Source organism: Canis aureus, chromosome 28, assembly GCF_053574225.1.
Source record: "Canis aureus isolate CA01 chromosome 28, VMU_Caureus_v.1.0, whole genome shotgun sequence".
Taxonomy (NCBI): Eukaryota; Metazoa; Chordata; class Mammalia; order Carnivora; family Canidae; genus Canis; species Canis aureus.
In genome coordinates, this window is record NC_135638.1 from 2630268 (window position 1) to 2645670 (window position 15403).

The following is a 15403-nucleotide window of genomic DNA, read 5'->3' on the forward strand; positions in this document are numbered from 1 at the left end:
TTTTCAGATATGAGTATATGGCTAAGGCCAACTTGTTTTGAGCGAAAGAATGTTAAAAGATGGCTGATGCTGGAGGAATACTCTAGAAACATTTCCCTTTCTTATGTAGACTGTTATTACTCATACCAATTTTCCCACAGCCAGGTAATAGCAGTGTTAAAAAGTAAAACCAGGTTTTGTCTCTAATCTTGTTTTTTTTTTTTTTTGAAATAGAGGAGAAAGTTGCTCATGTATCATGATAAGAAAGCTTTGCTTTGGCCCAGCTAAGCATTTTAGGTGAGCAACTTTTCCATAAAAATAAAATACAGACCTAGGAAACTATACAATAGATAAGTGAAGAGAAATAAAAATTCAGGAATATGAAATTAATGTTATAAAAGAACTTAAAATGTTTTCACTGAAAATATTTGGTTTAGTTTTTTGATTATGGCATTATTCAATTTAATCTTTGTTCATCAATTTTTTTTGTATCTTAAAAATACTTAAAAATACTCTTTCGTGAGGGTAAGGTTGACTTCCTTTTTGAGAGAGGTATTTTTGTTACTTTAAGATATTTTAAATTTTATTTCTGGAGGAAAAGATATTGGTAGCAGAGTTAGTTGTAAAGTTGAACAGATAGAAGACCTTGCTTATGAAGTTTCTCATTAATCTATTAGAAATTATAAAATGTTGGTAATTGTTGATAAGATGTTCGGGTGGGAGTTAATTTTGTTGAGAAGTCATCAGCTTTTATTTTTTTGCCATACTAAATAAAATATTTTTTTGATTAGCTGGATTTTTTTGCATTAAACAACAGTGATGTAATAATTAATTATTATTCAAACTGATTTTCAGGGGATGATGGTTATGAACAAATTTCCAGTGATGAAGATGGAATTGCTGACTTGGAACGTGAAACCTTTAAGTATCCGAACTTTGATGTTGAATACACTCCTGAAGACTTAGCTTCAGTTCCTCCTATGACATATGATCCATACGACAGGGAGCTTGTACCACTCTTATACTTCAGCTGTCCTTACAAGACTACTTTTGAAATTGAAATCAGTAGAATGAAGGATCAAGGTCCAGATAAAGAAAATTCAGGGGCAGTAGAAGCCTCAGTGAAGTTAACTGAGCTGTTAGATTTGTATCGGGAAGATAGAGGTGCAAAATGGGTAACAGCTTTAGAAGAAATTCCAAGTTTAATAATAAAAGGATTAAGTTATTTGCAGTTGAAAAACACAAAACAAGACTCTCTTGGCCAGTTGGTAGACTGGACCATGCAAGCTTTAAATTTACAAGTAGCTCTTCGCCAACCCATTGCCTTAAATGTCCGACAACTCAAAGCTGGGACCAAATTAGTGTCCTCCCTAGCAGAATGTGGGGCTCAAGGAGTCATGGGATTGCTACAAGCAGGAGTAATCAATGGGTTATTTGAGCTCCTGTTTGCAGATCATGTCTCATCTTCCCTTAAGTTAAATGCTTTTAAAGCTTTGGACAGTGTCATTAGTATGACAGAAGGAATGGAAGCTTTTTTAAGAGGTAGGCAGAATGAAAAAAGTGGCTATCAGAAACTTCTGGAGCTGATACTTTTAGATCAGACTGTGAGAGTTGTCACTGCTGGTTCAGCTATTCTTCAGAAGTGCCATTTCTATGAAATCTTGTCAGAGATTAAAAGACTTGGTGACCATTTAGCAGAGAAGACTTCATCTGTTCCTAACCATAGTGAACCTGATCATGACACAGATACTGGACTTGAGAGAACAAACCCAGAATATGAAAATGAGGTAGACACTTCAATGGATATGGATCTTTTGGAATCTTCAAATATAAGTGAAGGGGAAATAGAAAAGCTTATTAATCTCCTAGAAGAAGTTTTCCATTTAATGGAAACCGCGCCTCACACAATGATCCAGCCACCTGTTAAGTCTTTCCCAACGATGGCACGTATTACTGGACCTCCAGAAAGGGATGATCCATACCCTGTTCTCTTTAGGTAAGACATTTTTGGTTTGGGAAAATAATATTTCACAGATCACCACAGGCAGTTTTATGTGGTTGATTTTGTTTCTTTAAATTTGTCTGTAAGTAATGCATATCTGTGTAAGGATACTCTGTATTTCAGAATAGATAGTGAAACTGAGAAATACACTAGTGTGGGAAAACTATATTTTAAGTGATGGTAAGGTTCTGATGTCACCTATGTAGGCATCCAAGATCACTCTTAGGATTTGCCAGCGGGATTTACAGGACTCAGTACTGAACTCACAACTATGATTTATTACAGCAAAAGGATACTAGGCACGATCAGCAAAGGAAAAGGGTACATGGGGAGAAACCTGAGGAAGCCAGTTAGAGGCTTCCAGAGTCCTTTTCCAATGGAGTCCTATAGGACCTGCCTAATTCCCCCAGTTTTGGGAGAAATTGCGACAAATTGTGACAATGTGTGTGAAATGTTGCATACTGAGGAAGCTCATTAGAATCTCAACATCCAAGCTTCTTATTGGAGGATAGCCAATAGGCCCCCAATATCTACTGTGTAACAAAATCCCAGCCTCCCAGAAGGAAAGCAGGTATTCAGTGTTTTGTTTTCATAGACACTTTTGAGGCACAGTGAGCATTCTTATCAGTTGGGTGATGGGAACCCCTCCCGAATCCCAAGTTCCCAGAGGCTAACCAAAGGCCCACCATGTAAGAAGGTGTTCTTAAGAGTAAGTAGTCTGAGGCCTGCAGTGTTAACTATTTTCTGAATATTCCACAAAGTGGTTAAAGAAGCTCTTATACCTAGTACTTCTGGGGTTTTGGCTTCTTGAGGGTTCTGTTTGCCTTCACAGTCAAGAAGTTACTGGAGGTGTTTATTATCCTAAAATAGAAACCTGAGTTTAAGGAGTAATATGACAGGCAGTTATATACTATATAATTCCAGATATAGGACATTCTGAAAAAGGCAAAAGTATGGAGATAGTAAAAAGATCAGTGATTGTCAGGGGTTAGGGTAAGGGAGAAGAATGAATACGTGGAGCACAATATTTTTAGGACAGTGAAAATACTCTTATCAGTAGCATTTGTGTCTGTTTTGGGATCTTGAGTAAGTTCATACTTTTTTCTTCTAAAACTATGTATGCTAAAAAAAGTGGTTCTTGGGTTTGATAAAAGTGCTATGTATGGTAATACTAACTCTGAAATACTAAAAATTGATAATTTGAATTTGTTTTCTCTAGAAAAACTAATTCAGATATACTACCTGTAGTGAATATAAATAAGCTACATATTTTTATAGTATATGTACTATATTTTTCGTACATACACTAAATCAGTTATAGTGGTATACCAGGTGTGGAGTAGGACCATGGTGAAAAAGGATCATTTGATAAGTGGTCTGGAAAGAAAGCCCAGAATTTAAAGTCAAGGTTGATTCTGGAAAGAGAAGACTTGTCAACAGTTATATGTCCAGCATCCGTTGAATGTTAGCTAGAAAAAAGCCTTACATAACTTTCACTTTTATGTGACCCAGTGGAGAGAAGAGCATAAATGAAGAATGTTTTGCACTGACTTCATGTATGTAATTAAATTTTCTACAGGTATCTTCATAGTCATCACTTCTTGGAGTTGGTTACCTTGCTTCTATCAATTCCAGTAACAAGTGCCCACCCTGGTGTGCTGCAAGCCACAAAAGATGTTTTAAAGTTTCTTGCACAGTCACAAAAAGGTCTTCTTTTTTTTATGTCGGAATATGAAGCAACAAATTTGTTGATCCGAGCTCTGTGTCACCTTTATGATCAAGATGAAGAGGAAGGTCTTCAATCTGATGGTGTTATTGATGATGCATTTGCCTTGTGGCTACAGGACTCAACACAGACGTTGCAGTGTATTACAGAACTGTTCAGCCATTTTCAGCGTTGCACAGCCAGTGAAGAAACTGACCATTCAGATCTTTTGGGAACCCTTCACAATCTTTATTTGATTACTTTTAATCCTGTGGGAAGATCAGCTGTTGGCCATGTTTTCAGTCTTGAGAAAAATCTCCAAAGTCTTATTACTCTAATGGAGTACTATTCCAAAGAAGCCTTAGGGTAATTTTCTTTTTATATTGAATTTTCTATTGTACTGGAAAACTACATGAGTAAAGGGCTAGTTTCTTAAAAGAAGGCATTGCTCTGAACGTAAAAACTATAATTATTTTTTGACGTAATACATAATTTGTTAATTAAGGATTAGAATGATAGAAATTCTAAAATGTAGGGTGTGTCTGTAAAGCAACAAAATGGGTCTTTTAGCAGCTTCTTCCAGTTTCCCCTTGGTGTTGACAAGATTGCGACTATAGTACTCTTGCTAACATATGTGTAGGGGAGTTGTAAGGCACCAGAATATATACTTGCAGAGAAATGAGGATTGTTTTGCTGTCTTGAATTTTCCCTTTAAACTATGCCTTCCCTTTAAACTATGCCTTCCCTTGCCTTTAAACTATGGTGCTCTGGTTTCAGAAGTACTTTGAATGGGGCCAGGGAGGGTAGAGGATTGAGTTTAGTGTCTGAGGAGAGAAACATACCCCTCCTGGCTCATGTCATACAAAGCAGTGACATCCAGGTAATTGGCCTCACAACAGGGTCTTGATATAACTCCTTGAGTGACAGGTCTTTTTGGGGGGACTAGGAAAGGCAAACAACAGTGGCTTCCATATGTAGCTCTACCTCAGCAGTTTTACAGTAAAAGACTGAGAGACGATGGCAGTAGATTGATTCATCATGCTTATTCCAGAGTGAACAAACATTTTTTTAAAGGAGACCATTGAAGTATACTTTTGAATCTTTCATGCTGACTTCATGATACTTCATTGTTCTTCTGATCTTATTTAATAGATTTTCACTTCCCATTGTGATGCATATGCTTTGTTTATATACTTTTAAGTAGTACTTTCAGTGAATTGGAGGTGAACTTTAAAATCTGCTTTCTTGTCTTCAGGAAGTTAGTCATGTTTTGTTGTAAAATTCCTTGGTCTCTTTAAAACCAAATAGAAAAAAATGTTTAAAATTGTTCCTGGAAAAATTGTTTTCATACCAAAAACTTTAAAACCTTATTTTGTTTCAGTGATTCCAAGTCTAAGAAGTCAGTAGCTTATAATTATGCATGCATACTTATTTTGGTGGTGGTTCAGTCTTCCAGTGATGTCCAAATGCTAGAACAGCATGCAGCATCTCTCTTGAAGCTTTGTAAAGCAGATGAAAATAATGCTAAATTGCAAGGTATGGTACTTGAAGTTATTTAAGCATTTATGATATGTGAAGGAAAAAGCCTTTGAATATCTGTAATTGGTACTTTATCATGTTTTAATAATATACACAGCAATACTCTGTTACTTCTTGAAAGTACCCTTTATGAAAGTATTTTATATGATATTCTTAAAAAGATTTTTAGGAAATTATCACAAGTACCTTTTCTAGGAAGATCATGGTAATTGGTAGTTGAAGTTCCTAATCAAAATGGAAGTAGCTTAAAGGTGAACTCAAATGTTCAGGTTTTTTTTTAAGATTTAAAAATTATTTTTAAATTATCTCTATACCCATGTGGGGCTCAAACTTACAGCCCTGAGATGAGGAGTCACATGCTCCACCAAATGAGGCAGCCAGGCACCCTGAACTCTTTTTCTTTTTTTAAAATAGCATCCATGCCCAGCATGGAGCCCAGTGTACGGCTTGAACTCACGACCCTGAGACAAAACCTGAGCTGAGAACAAGAGTCAGATGTTTAACTGACTGAGCCACCCAGGCACCCCTTGAAAAGTTCAATTTTGTGTATAGTTTGTGTATGTGTGTGTTTTCTGTATATATTTCTAAGTATAATACTGTTCTAAGTACAACTTAGAAATCCATTTGTCATTGATAAACACACATGTGCTATCCTCAACAGTGAAGGATAGTGAATATGAACATTATTTTCTAAAGTATATAAATCTGTGTTGAATGAGGCTTATGGAAACTGTGGACAGTTCTAAAAAATTGAAAGTATCTAAACACAATTTTTATTTTTATTTATTTTATTATTATTATTTTTTAGACACAATTTTTAAAATTTTGTTTTGGTTTCTGGCTTTCTGATCTTACCAAGTAGAAAATTTGATAATGTTGAGTAAATATTATAAATAGCATGTGACTTTTTTTTTTTTCCTTTTATGTTTTTGAGAGAGAGAAAGAGAGAGAAAACACATAAGCAGAGGGGGTGGGACAGAGGAAGAGGGAGAGAATCTTAAGCAGACTCTGCACTGAGCACAGAGCCCAACAAGGGACTTGATCTCACAACCCTGAGACCATGACCTTAGCTGAAATCAAGAGTCAGATGCCTAACTGACTGAGCCACCCAGGTGCCCCTGACATTTTCCTTTTTAATCTTCAATTTTATGTGTGATACCACCAGTAAAAGTATGAGTTAGGAAACTCAACTTCCCATAGAGGAAATAAGTTTTTTTCCTGTAGTGTGCTATTTTTTCTCTGTAGTGTAGTGAAGTATTATTAATACTTTACTACTTATTCTGGGTGATGGGTACACATATTTGTTTTATTCTTTATACCTTTAACTTAGCAATATATTCTGTATATATGAAAGAGTTAATTTAAAAATGCATAGGAGGGGATCCCTGGGTGGCTCAGCGGTTTAGCCCCTGCCTTCGGCGCAGGGCGTGATCCTGGAGTCCCAGGATCGAGTCCCGCATGGGCTCCCTGCATGGAGCCTGCTTCTCCCTCTGCCTGTGTCTCTGCCTCTCTCTCTCTGTCTCTGTCTCTCTGTGTCTCTCTCTCTGTCTCTTATATTCATGTCTATCATGAATAAATAAATAAATCTTTAAAAATATAAATAAATAAAAATGCATAGGAAAAATACTCAGATGTACATAGGTGTAATCTTCATGGAGAAGTCTAGCACCAAGGAGAGACATGACTATTATTTTCAATTTCCTTTAATTATTCTTGTAAAGTGTCTAGAGCTGGCATATCACTTTTTACATTAGAATGTTTTTCTAAAATAGTTCTAAGATAGTTTTAGTGGTAAATTATGGGTGTTTTAGCATAGCTTCTAGGAGATTTTTTTCCTTGTTATTCTACCCAGTTTTTTTTTTTTTTTAAGTATAGTTGACATACAGTGTACATTAGTTTCAGTTGTACAACAACATAGTGATTCCTCAACTTTATACGTACAACATAATGATTCCACAATTCTGTACAGCTATGCTATACTCACCACAAGCACAGCTACTGAGTCACCGTACAATGTTATTATACCATTGATTATATATTTATGCTGTACTTTTCATCCCTGTGACCTGTTCATTCTATAATTGGAAGCCTTTACCTTCACCTCCCCTTCACCCATTTTGCTCATCCTTCCATACCTCTCCCCTCTGGAAACCATCAATTCTCTATATATTTATGGATTTGTGTCTGCTTTTTTGTTTGTTCATTTTTTCTAGCAGAGTTTGAATTCAGTGTGGTAAACGGTAAATTTCATTTGTAATTGTTTTATAAGGAAAATTTTGGCATGATAGTGATCACTTTTAATTTTGTAAAGGCAAATTAGGAAATAGGCAAAATTTAACAATAATGTTAAGAGAAATGTCACTCAGCAAATGTCCCTCTCATGGGATTGATCCTATTAAAAATGAATACATTTTGTGCATGCTTTTTGAGGGGTGTGGGAGGGGGCAGTAGCATTAGGTAAATAAATACTATTTTATCATGTTAGTTTATAAGCAGTCAATTTATAAATTTTTTTTTTTAATGTTGCGAGTTGATGGTCCTGGTTAAGTATGTAAACACTTTAAGTTTTCAGAAACCAAGTAAGTAAAAATAATGGTCACTTCTTATTTCTAAACCTGTATAGTAGTAGCCTATTTACATTTCATGTTAAAGCTTGTTTAGAGAATTAGACTTAAGTTTATCCCTGTATGAAGTTTAGATTATTGAAATCAATGTGAATCTAATAATATTCTTCTTTAGAAAAGAACACCTTTACCTCCTTTGTTATAAAAACTTTTATTTTAAAATATTATATTATGAATGACCTTTTTGTTTTTAAGAACTTGGCAAGTGGCTTGAACCTTTGAAAAACCTTAGATTTGAAATTAACTGCATCCCAAACCTAATTGAATATGTTAAACAGGTAAGTAAAACCTAAAAGTACCTTGATTTTTTTTTTTTTTAAGATGATTTATTTGTTTTATTGTAGAGAGAAAGCACACATGAGCAGGGGGAGGGAAGAGGAGAGAAGCGGACTCCCCACTGAGCAGGGAGCCTGACAGGGACTTCCATCTCACAAACCTGAGGTCATGACCTGAGCTGAAACCAAGAGTTAGTTGCTTTTTTTTTTTTTTTTAAGATTTTATTTATTTATTCATGAGAGACCAAGAGAGGCAGAGACACACAGAGGCAGAGGGAGGGGCAGGCTCCCTATGGGGAGCCTGACTCTGGACTTGATCCCAGAATCCAGGATCACAACCTGAGCCAAAGGCTGACACCATCCAGGTACCCCAAGAGTCAGTTGCTTAACCAAGTGAGCCACCCAGGTGCCTGCCCCTAAAAGTGCCTTCATTTTATGGAACTATATCGTAGTATATAGCAATATTGCATTAAATCATTTATATAGATAATGCAGTAATGTTAAGTGTACTTGATTGATTTGCTAGACTTTATGGTACAGATTGGTATGTGTATGTAGATGGGTGTGTGCTGGCATGTGTGTGTGTATATGCGTGTGTGTGTGAATGCACTTGAACGCATCCTGTATACTGTACTACTTTCCACTCAGATTCCGTTCTTTTTTTTCCCCTCAAATTGGAGTAGTAACTCCTACCATTTTGACGATACTTACAACAGCATTTTAAAGTTAAATGCCCTGATAATTTAACATAATTGTTTGAGTTAAGCTTTGGTGAAAAAGAACTTCCTTCAAAATTTTTAGGTGAAAATCTGAGTCAATTCCAGATAATTACAATGGGACCTAGTTCTAAATTTGTTAATTTGGGATGGTCACATCTGCAAATAAAATATTCATAAAGGGCAGCCTGGGTGGCTCAGAGGTTTAGCGCCACCTTCAGCCCAGGGCATGATCCTGGAGACCTGGGACAAGTTCCACATCTGGCTCCCTGCCTGGAGCCTGCTTCTCCCTTTGCCTGTGTCTCTGCCTCTCTCTCTGTGTCTCCAATGAATGAGTGAATAAAATCTTTAAAAAAATATTCATAAAAATTGAAAATCATATATCATAAGAGTACATTTGAAAAATTCATGTACAATTTAAGTGATTAGTAATTTAAAAATTCATTAAAAAATTGCATTGTTAATTAGTTTTAAAAGTTAGTATAGCATAGGAAGAAGGACTAAAGGTGGTCATAGGTGCATAAAAAATTTTTAGTTTGAGGGACAGAATTGGACCTTAAATTACTTCCTCTTTCATTTAACAGATGAACTCTGTGTGTGTGTGCGTGTGTGTGTGTGTGTGTAAAACATCTTGGCTTTACAGTTGAAATGTATTTTATTAAAATAATATACATGTATTTCTAATCTTGTTGCTTTTTTGATAGAGCAGCCAAGTACTCTTTGGGTTTATCTGCTTTAGATTTTTCTTTACTGACTTGTCTGCCCTTATCTTCTCTTTTTACTCCATCTTTCCTAAGAGTACTTTTACCTCATGTGGTGCCATCATATTCTTCTGTGTTCCTTACTTTGTGCCTCAGATGTCATCTGGAGCTTTTCATTATATTCAGTCTTTTATTTGGCAGAAGTACAATAGGTCCTGTAAATTTAGTTGTGTGTTCAGGGTACTTGTTCATGGTCAGGAGAATGTATAAGGTGTCCAATAAACATTAGGTGCTTGGGTAAAAGCTTTTAATCAATAAAAAATTTAGCTCTAGAAATTTAAATTATATGCCATAATAAAAATAATTTTGATTTTTATGTAGATCCTTATCCATTAATTATAGTTAATAATAAGTGACTTTCATTCCAAGGTATACCAAAAACAGTTTATCTGAGACTGAAACTTCTTTTTGTGGCTGCATGCTGCCTTATGTAGGCAATGGAATTATTGTGGAAAGGCAGCAAGGAAGAAATGAGAAGAACTGTATAAGGGAAAGGAATTTCCTTATTTTTAAGTTTCTCCTCTGATGTTTAGAAGATAAAATAGTAACATTTTAAAATGTTACTTCTTCAGAGTTTTTTCAAAACCATCTGTACTCTGTGGAAACTATAAAAACAAAGAAATGTTAACTATTTGCTGTTAGGAAACAGCATGGGGAGGTGCTAAGGACATAGGCAACCATATTTCTTTTTCGTTTAGCCATGCCCTACTGGATTCCTGTGGTATCTGCATTGAAGTATATGTTATGTAGTGTTGCTTCCTCAGTTTTGAAAGAGGTTTGGTACCCACAGGGCTTTGTAAAATCAGCCATTGCTTCGTTTTTAGGAAGGAGCGTATATAGAAAGAGTATGTTAAAAAGGAAGTCTTATTCATTCATTTTTGTATATTACTTTCATTTTTAATCAGTGCTTTTTAATATACTTGAATTTTGTGATTATTTCATAAAATAACCTTTATAAACTTCATTAGCTTTATTCATGTTTTAACTTTACTTAAGAAACTTAAAATGGTGTAGGTACTTAATATGAAACACATTTTTAATTAAGGCCTTCTTGGGAAGTTTTTCTTGATTCATATCAAAGCACCAAGAAATTAAACTTCCTGTTCATTTTTATTTGTAAAGAATATCGATAATTTGATGACCCCGGAAGGAGTTGGCCTTACCACTGCCTTGCGTGTTCTCTGTAATGTGGCATGTCCACCACCTCCTGTTGAAGGTAATATGGCTATTATACTTTAAAGACATACTTAAAGCCTAGTATAAATGCTATTTATTAAATAAAATATTCAAAAATCTTAACTGATTGTAAACATATAGTAATTAGTTTTTTTTTTTCCCCTTGTCCTATATAAAGGTCAACAGAAAGACCTGAAATGGAATCTTGCCGTTATTCAGCTTTTTTCTGCTGAAGGAATGGACACCTTTATTCGGGTTCTGCAAAAATTGAACAGTATTCTGACTCAGCCTTGGAGGCTCCATGTCAACATGGGGACTACCCTTCACAGAGTTACTACTATTTCAATGGCTCGCTGCACACTCACTCTTCTTAAAACTATGTTAACGGAACTCCTGAGAGGTGGATCCTTTGAGTTTAAGGACATGCGTGTTCCTTCAGCACTTGTGACTTTACACATGCTCCTGTGCTCTATCCCTCTCTCAGGTCGTTTGGATAGTGATGAACAGAAAATTCAAAATGATATCATTGATATCTTACTGACTTTTACACAAGGAGTTAATGAAAAACTCACAATCTCAGAAGAGACTCTGGCCAATAATACTTGGTCGTTAATGTTAAAAGAAGTTCTTTCTTCAATCTTGAAGGTTCCTGAAGGATTTTTTTCTGGACTCATACTACTTTCAGAGCTGCTGCCTCTACCATTGCCCATGCAAACAACTCAGGTATCACTTCCATATAACATGCATCTTATAAATGACTGCAGTAACACTTTTTAAAAAGCCAGTGATTTTGCTATTAAAAACCTACAACCCTCATCCCCTTCCCCTAAAAAAGACATAAAATAACTGGATGAGGGTGAGATAAAACTGAAGCAAGTTGGTCATTAAAGAAATATGGGGCAACATTTTAAATAAATTTTTGTTAATGTGAATTTTATTATGCTGTTCTGTATACTTGTACTTTTGTTATTTTTAAATCCTTTTTTTCCCTTTATCATGTGTTAGAATTTGCCATTAACTAGGTTGGTTCACCAATGGACTCTGCTCTACTGACTGCTAACCTGAGAACAATAAGATTTTCTAGATGCATTGAATTTAAGCAAATGTTTAATTGTATAATAGAAAAATGTTTTAAGCATGTAGTAAAGATGTTCTTTTCATAACAGTTCTTCCTGAACAGTTTTTCTGACTATAAATAAATATTAAAAAAAATCTACGTACACACACAATATACTTTTTTAACAGGTTATTGAGCCACATGATATATCAGTGGCACTCAACACCCGAAAATTGTGGAGCATGCACCTTCATGTTCAAGCAAAGTTGCTCCAAGAAATAGTTCGCTCTTTCTCTGGCACAACCTGCCAGCCCATTCAACACATGTTACGGCGTATTTGTGTTCAATTGTGTGACCTTGCCTCACCAACTGCACTTCTGATTATGAGAACTGTGTTGGATTTGATTGTAGAAGACTTGCAAAGGTATTTTCATTTTGCATTAAAAATTTTTTCCTGAAGTTTTTCTTGACACAGATACATTTTTTTCACTTAGAATTTGGAAACCGGAGTTTAGAATGCTCAGATAATATATATATACACATATACAAATATACATATACGTGTGTATGACTATATGTAGATTATTTTTATTTTATTTTTAACATTTTTATTTATTTATGAGAGGCACAGAGAGAGAGAGGGAGGCAGAGACACAGGCAGAGGGAGAAGCAGGCTCCATGTGGGGAGCCTGATGTGGGACTCAATCCCGGGACTCCAGGATCAGGCCCTGGGCTGAAGGTGGCACTAAACCTCTGAGCCACCTGGGCTGCCCCCATAGATTATTTTTAATTAGAAAACTATTTCATGTGCAAGATACCTTGAAAGTCTTGATTTTGGGTATTTGAAAGGTGAACTATAAAGTACTCTGAATTTAAAAAAGATATTGAAATCTGAGTTCATAAAATTTTATAGTAGTTGTGAAATTCCAGAGAAGTTGTCATATCCAAGGAATGAAATGTTTTATACAAGATTTGTATATGATGATATGTGTTGAAAAAATAAATATTAATTAAATAATGCCTTAAACTTAAGAATTTTGTTTACTAAATGTATTGATTTTATTTCAGCACTTCAGAAGATAAAGAAAAACAGTATACTAGCCAAACCACCAGGTTGCTTGCTCTTCTTGATGCTCTGGCTTCACACAAAGCTTGTAAATTAGCTATTTTGCATCTAATTAATGGAACTATTAAAGGTGACGAAAGATATGCAGAGATATTCCAGGATCTGTTAGCTTTGGTGCGGTCTCCTGGAGACAGTGTTGTTCGCCAGCAGTGTGTTGAATATATCACATCCATTTTGCAGTCTCTCTGTGATCAGGTATTTATAGTTATTTTATAAATACTGTGTGTTTGTGAATTAAAAGCTTCTGTTGATATGAATCTTGGCTGTGAATACAGAGATCTCACCTGTTTTATTAATCCTGTTGTGTAGGGAGATCAGCTTGACTAGTAAACCAACAATAAAATGGTTTTGTGCTTCCTAGCTTTCTTTGTGTTTGCACTTGGCAGGTTTCTCTGAAGTCTCTTTTTCGTTATCAGATTGCATCCTTGGATAGTCACTTTATGTGCCACTGAATTCTTTGGGGTTGATTATGCCTAGTATGTATGTTCATTTTCCTTCCACTTATACACAGATTCATTCTTGAATTTTATAGTTTTGTGATTAGTTGAATTAATAATATGTTCTCTTGTTAGGGCAACTTTTGAAGGTATCAGAGGCTACTGCAGTTTTAGTGTGTTTCAGACTACTCTGCTTACTAAAAGTAATAGTATCTCTGCCTGTCTGTATTATTGGCTTCCAGTTTATAATTCCATGAATTAATGAGAATTGTTTTAACTTTTAAAGCCCATTGTGATTGAATTCTTTGAAGACTTTTTTACTTTTTTTTTTTTTAAGATTTAGTTTATTTTAGAGAATGCACACACAAGTGGGGAGAGAGGCAATGAACAGGGGGAGGGAGGGGGGAAAGGGAGAGAATCTCAAGCAAACTCTGGGCCAAGCATGGAGCTAGACATGGGGCTTGACCCCATGATTCCAAGATTGTGATCTGAGCCAAAAACAAGAGTCAGTTGCCCAACCTACTGAGCCCTCACGCACCCCAATATCTTTGAAGATTTCTGTACATGTTAGTACTTTTGCTTATTGTAAGGCTCCTGCTATCTAATGATCAGATGCAATTTGTTTTTCAAGCAGAACACTTTTAATAGGATCCCATGTTGGAAGATTATGTTTTTTTCAATTGACAAAGATCCACCTTGGTTACATTAAACCCTTAAGTCAAGAAGGGGCATTTTTGGTGTGACTTGTTTTCACAAAAAGAGGATCTGGTTGAAAATAGTTTGGGACCTAGTAGGATATTAAGTCCTTATACCTTAAAATGTCCATTTGGTGTTTGTTGTATAATTCATATCAGGTTGTATGGCTACTCTGACTACAGGACCCTAGCTTCCCTGTTCACATAAACCTCATTCTTGACCTCATCTTCTATATTTTCCTTCTTCTTTTTTTTTTTTTTAAATCTTTTTATTTTATTTTATTTTATTTATGATAGTCACAGAGAGAGAGAGAGAGGCAGAGACACAGGCAGAGGGAGAAGCAGGCTCCATGCACCGAGAGCCCGATGTGGGATTCAATCCCGGGTCTCCAGGATCGCGCCCTGGGCCAAAGGCAGGCGCTAACCCGCTGCGCCACCCAGGGATCCCTATATTTTCCTTCTGATTTAAGCTTTGTTTTATAGTTTTTTTTTTTTTTTTTTTTTTTTTAAGGTTCTATCCATTTGTTAGAGCACAAGCAAGGGGAGTGACAGGCAGAGCGAGAGGGAGAAGCAGGCTCGCTGCTGAGCAGGGAGCCTGATGCAGGGCTCAATACCAGGACCCCAGAATCATGACCTGAGCTAAAGGCAGTTGCTTAGCTGAGTCACCCAGGCGTCCCATTTTGTTTCATAGTTTTAACCTGTGTTGAATCCTAGTTTGCAGTATGTTGAAGTGATTAAAGGCGATGAGATGTACCCAAAAATGTTTCTGTAAAATCTACTTTATTTACTTGAATAAAAAGAGTGCTGGGAATTTTTATTGTTGGTTAAACTTGCCTAAGCATTGAAAAACTGGAACTTTATTTTGTTTTATTTTATTTATTTTTATTTTTTATTAAGATTTTATTTATTTATTCATGAGAGACACAGAGAGAGAGGCAGAGACACAGGCAGAGGGAGAAGCAGGCTCCATGCAGGGAGCCCAATGTGGGACTCAATCCCGGGACTTCAGGATTGCGCCCTGGCCCAAAGGCAGGTGCTAAACTGCTGAGTCACCCAGGGATCCCCTATTTTATTTATTTTTAAATATTTATTTATTCATGAGAGACACACAGAGAGAGAGAGAGAGGCAGAGACATAGGCAGAGGGAGAAGCAGGCACCTCACTGGGAGCCTGATGTGGGACTCGATCCCGGATCCCAGGATCATGACCTGAACCGAAGGCAGGTGCCCAACTGCTGAGCGACTCAGGCTTCCTGAAAAACTTGAATTTTAAAAGTATATAAAAACTAGAGGAAAATACTTAGTTGGAAGA

The 15403-nt window shown here is 36.0% G+C and overlaps 1 protein-coding gene across 2 annotated transcripts in view; it reads left to right on the top strand.

Annotated features, from left to right (window-relative positions):
- Window positions 1-15403, top strand: part of VIRMA (vir like m6A methyltransferase associated) — a 58990-nt gene that overhangs the window by 21690 nt on the left and 21897 nt on the right. For both annotated transcript variants that reach the window (XM_077876230.1, XM_077876231.1), the window contains exons 8-15: window positions 835-1975; window positions 3561-4052; window positions 5068-5222; window positions 8045-8127; window positions 10724-10817; window positions 10956-11500; window positions 12023-12258; window positions 12903-13155. In XM_077876230.1, coding sequence (XP_077732356.1) covers window positions 835-1975; window positions 3561-4052; window positions 5068-5222; window positions 8045-8127; window positions 10724-10817; window positions 10956-11500; window positions 12023-12258; window positions 12903-13155 — 2999 coding nt within the window. The remainder of the gene's footprint in view (window positions 1-834; window positions 1976-3560; window positions 4053-5067; window positions 5223-8044; window positions 8128-10723; window positions 10818-10955; window positions 11501-12022; window positions 12259-12902; window positions 13156-15403) is intronic.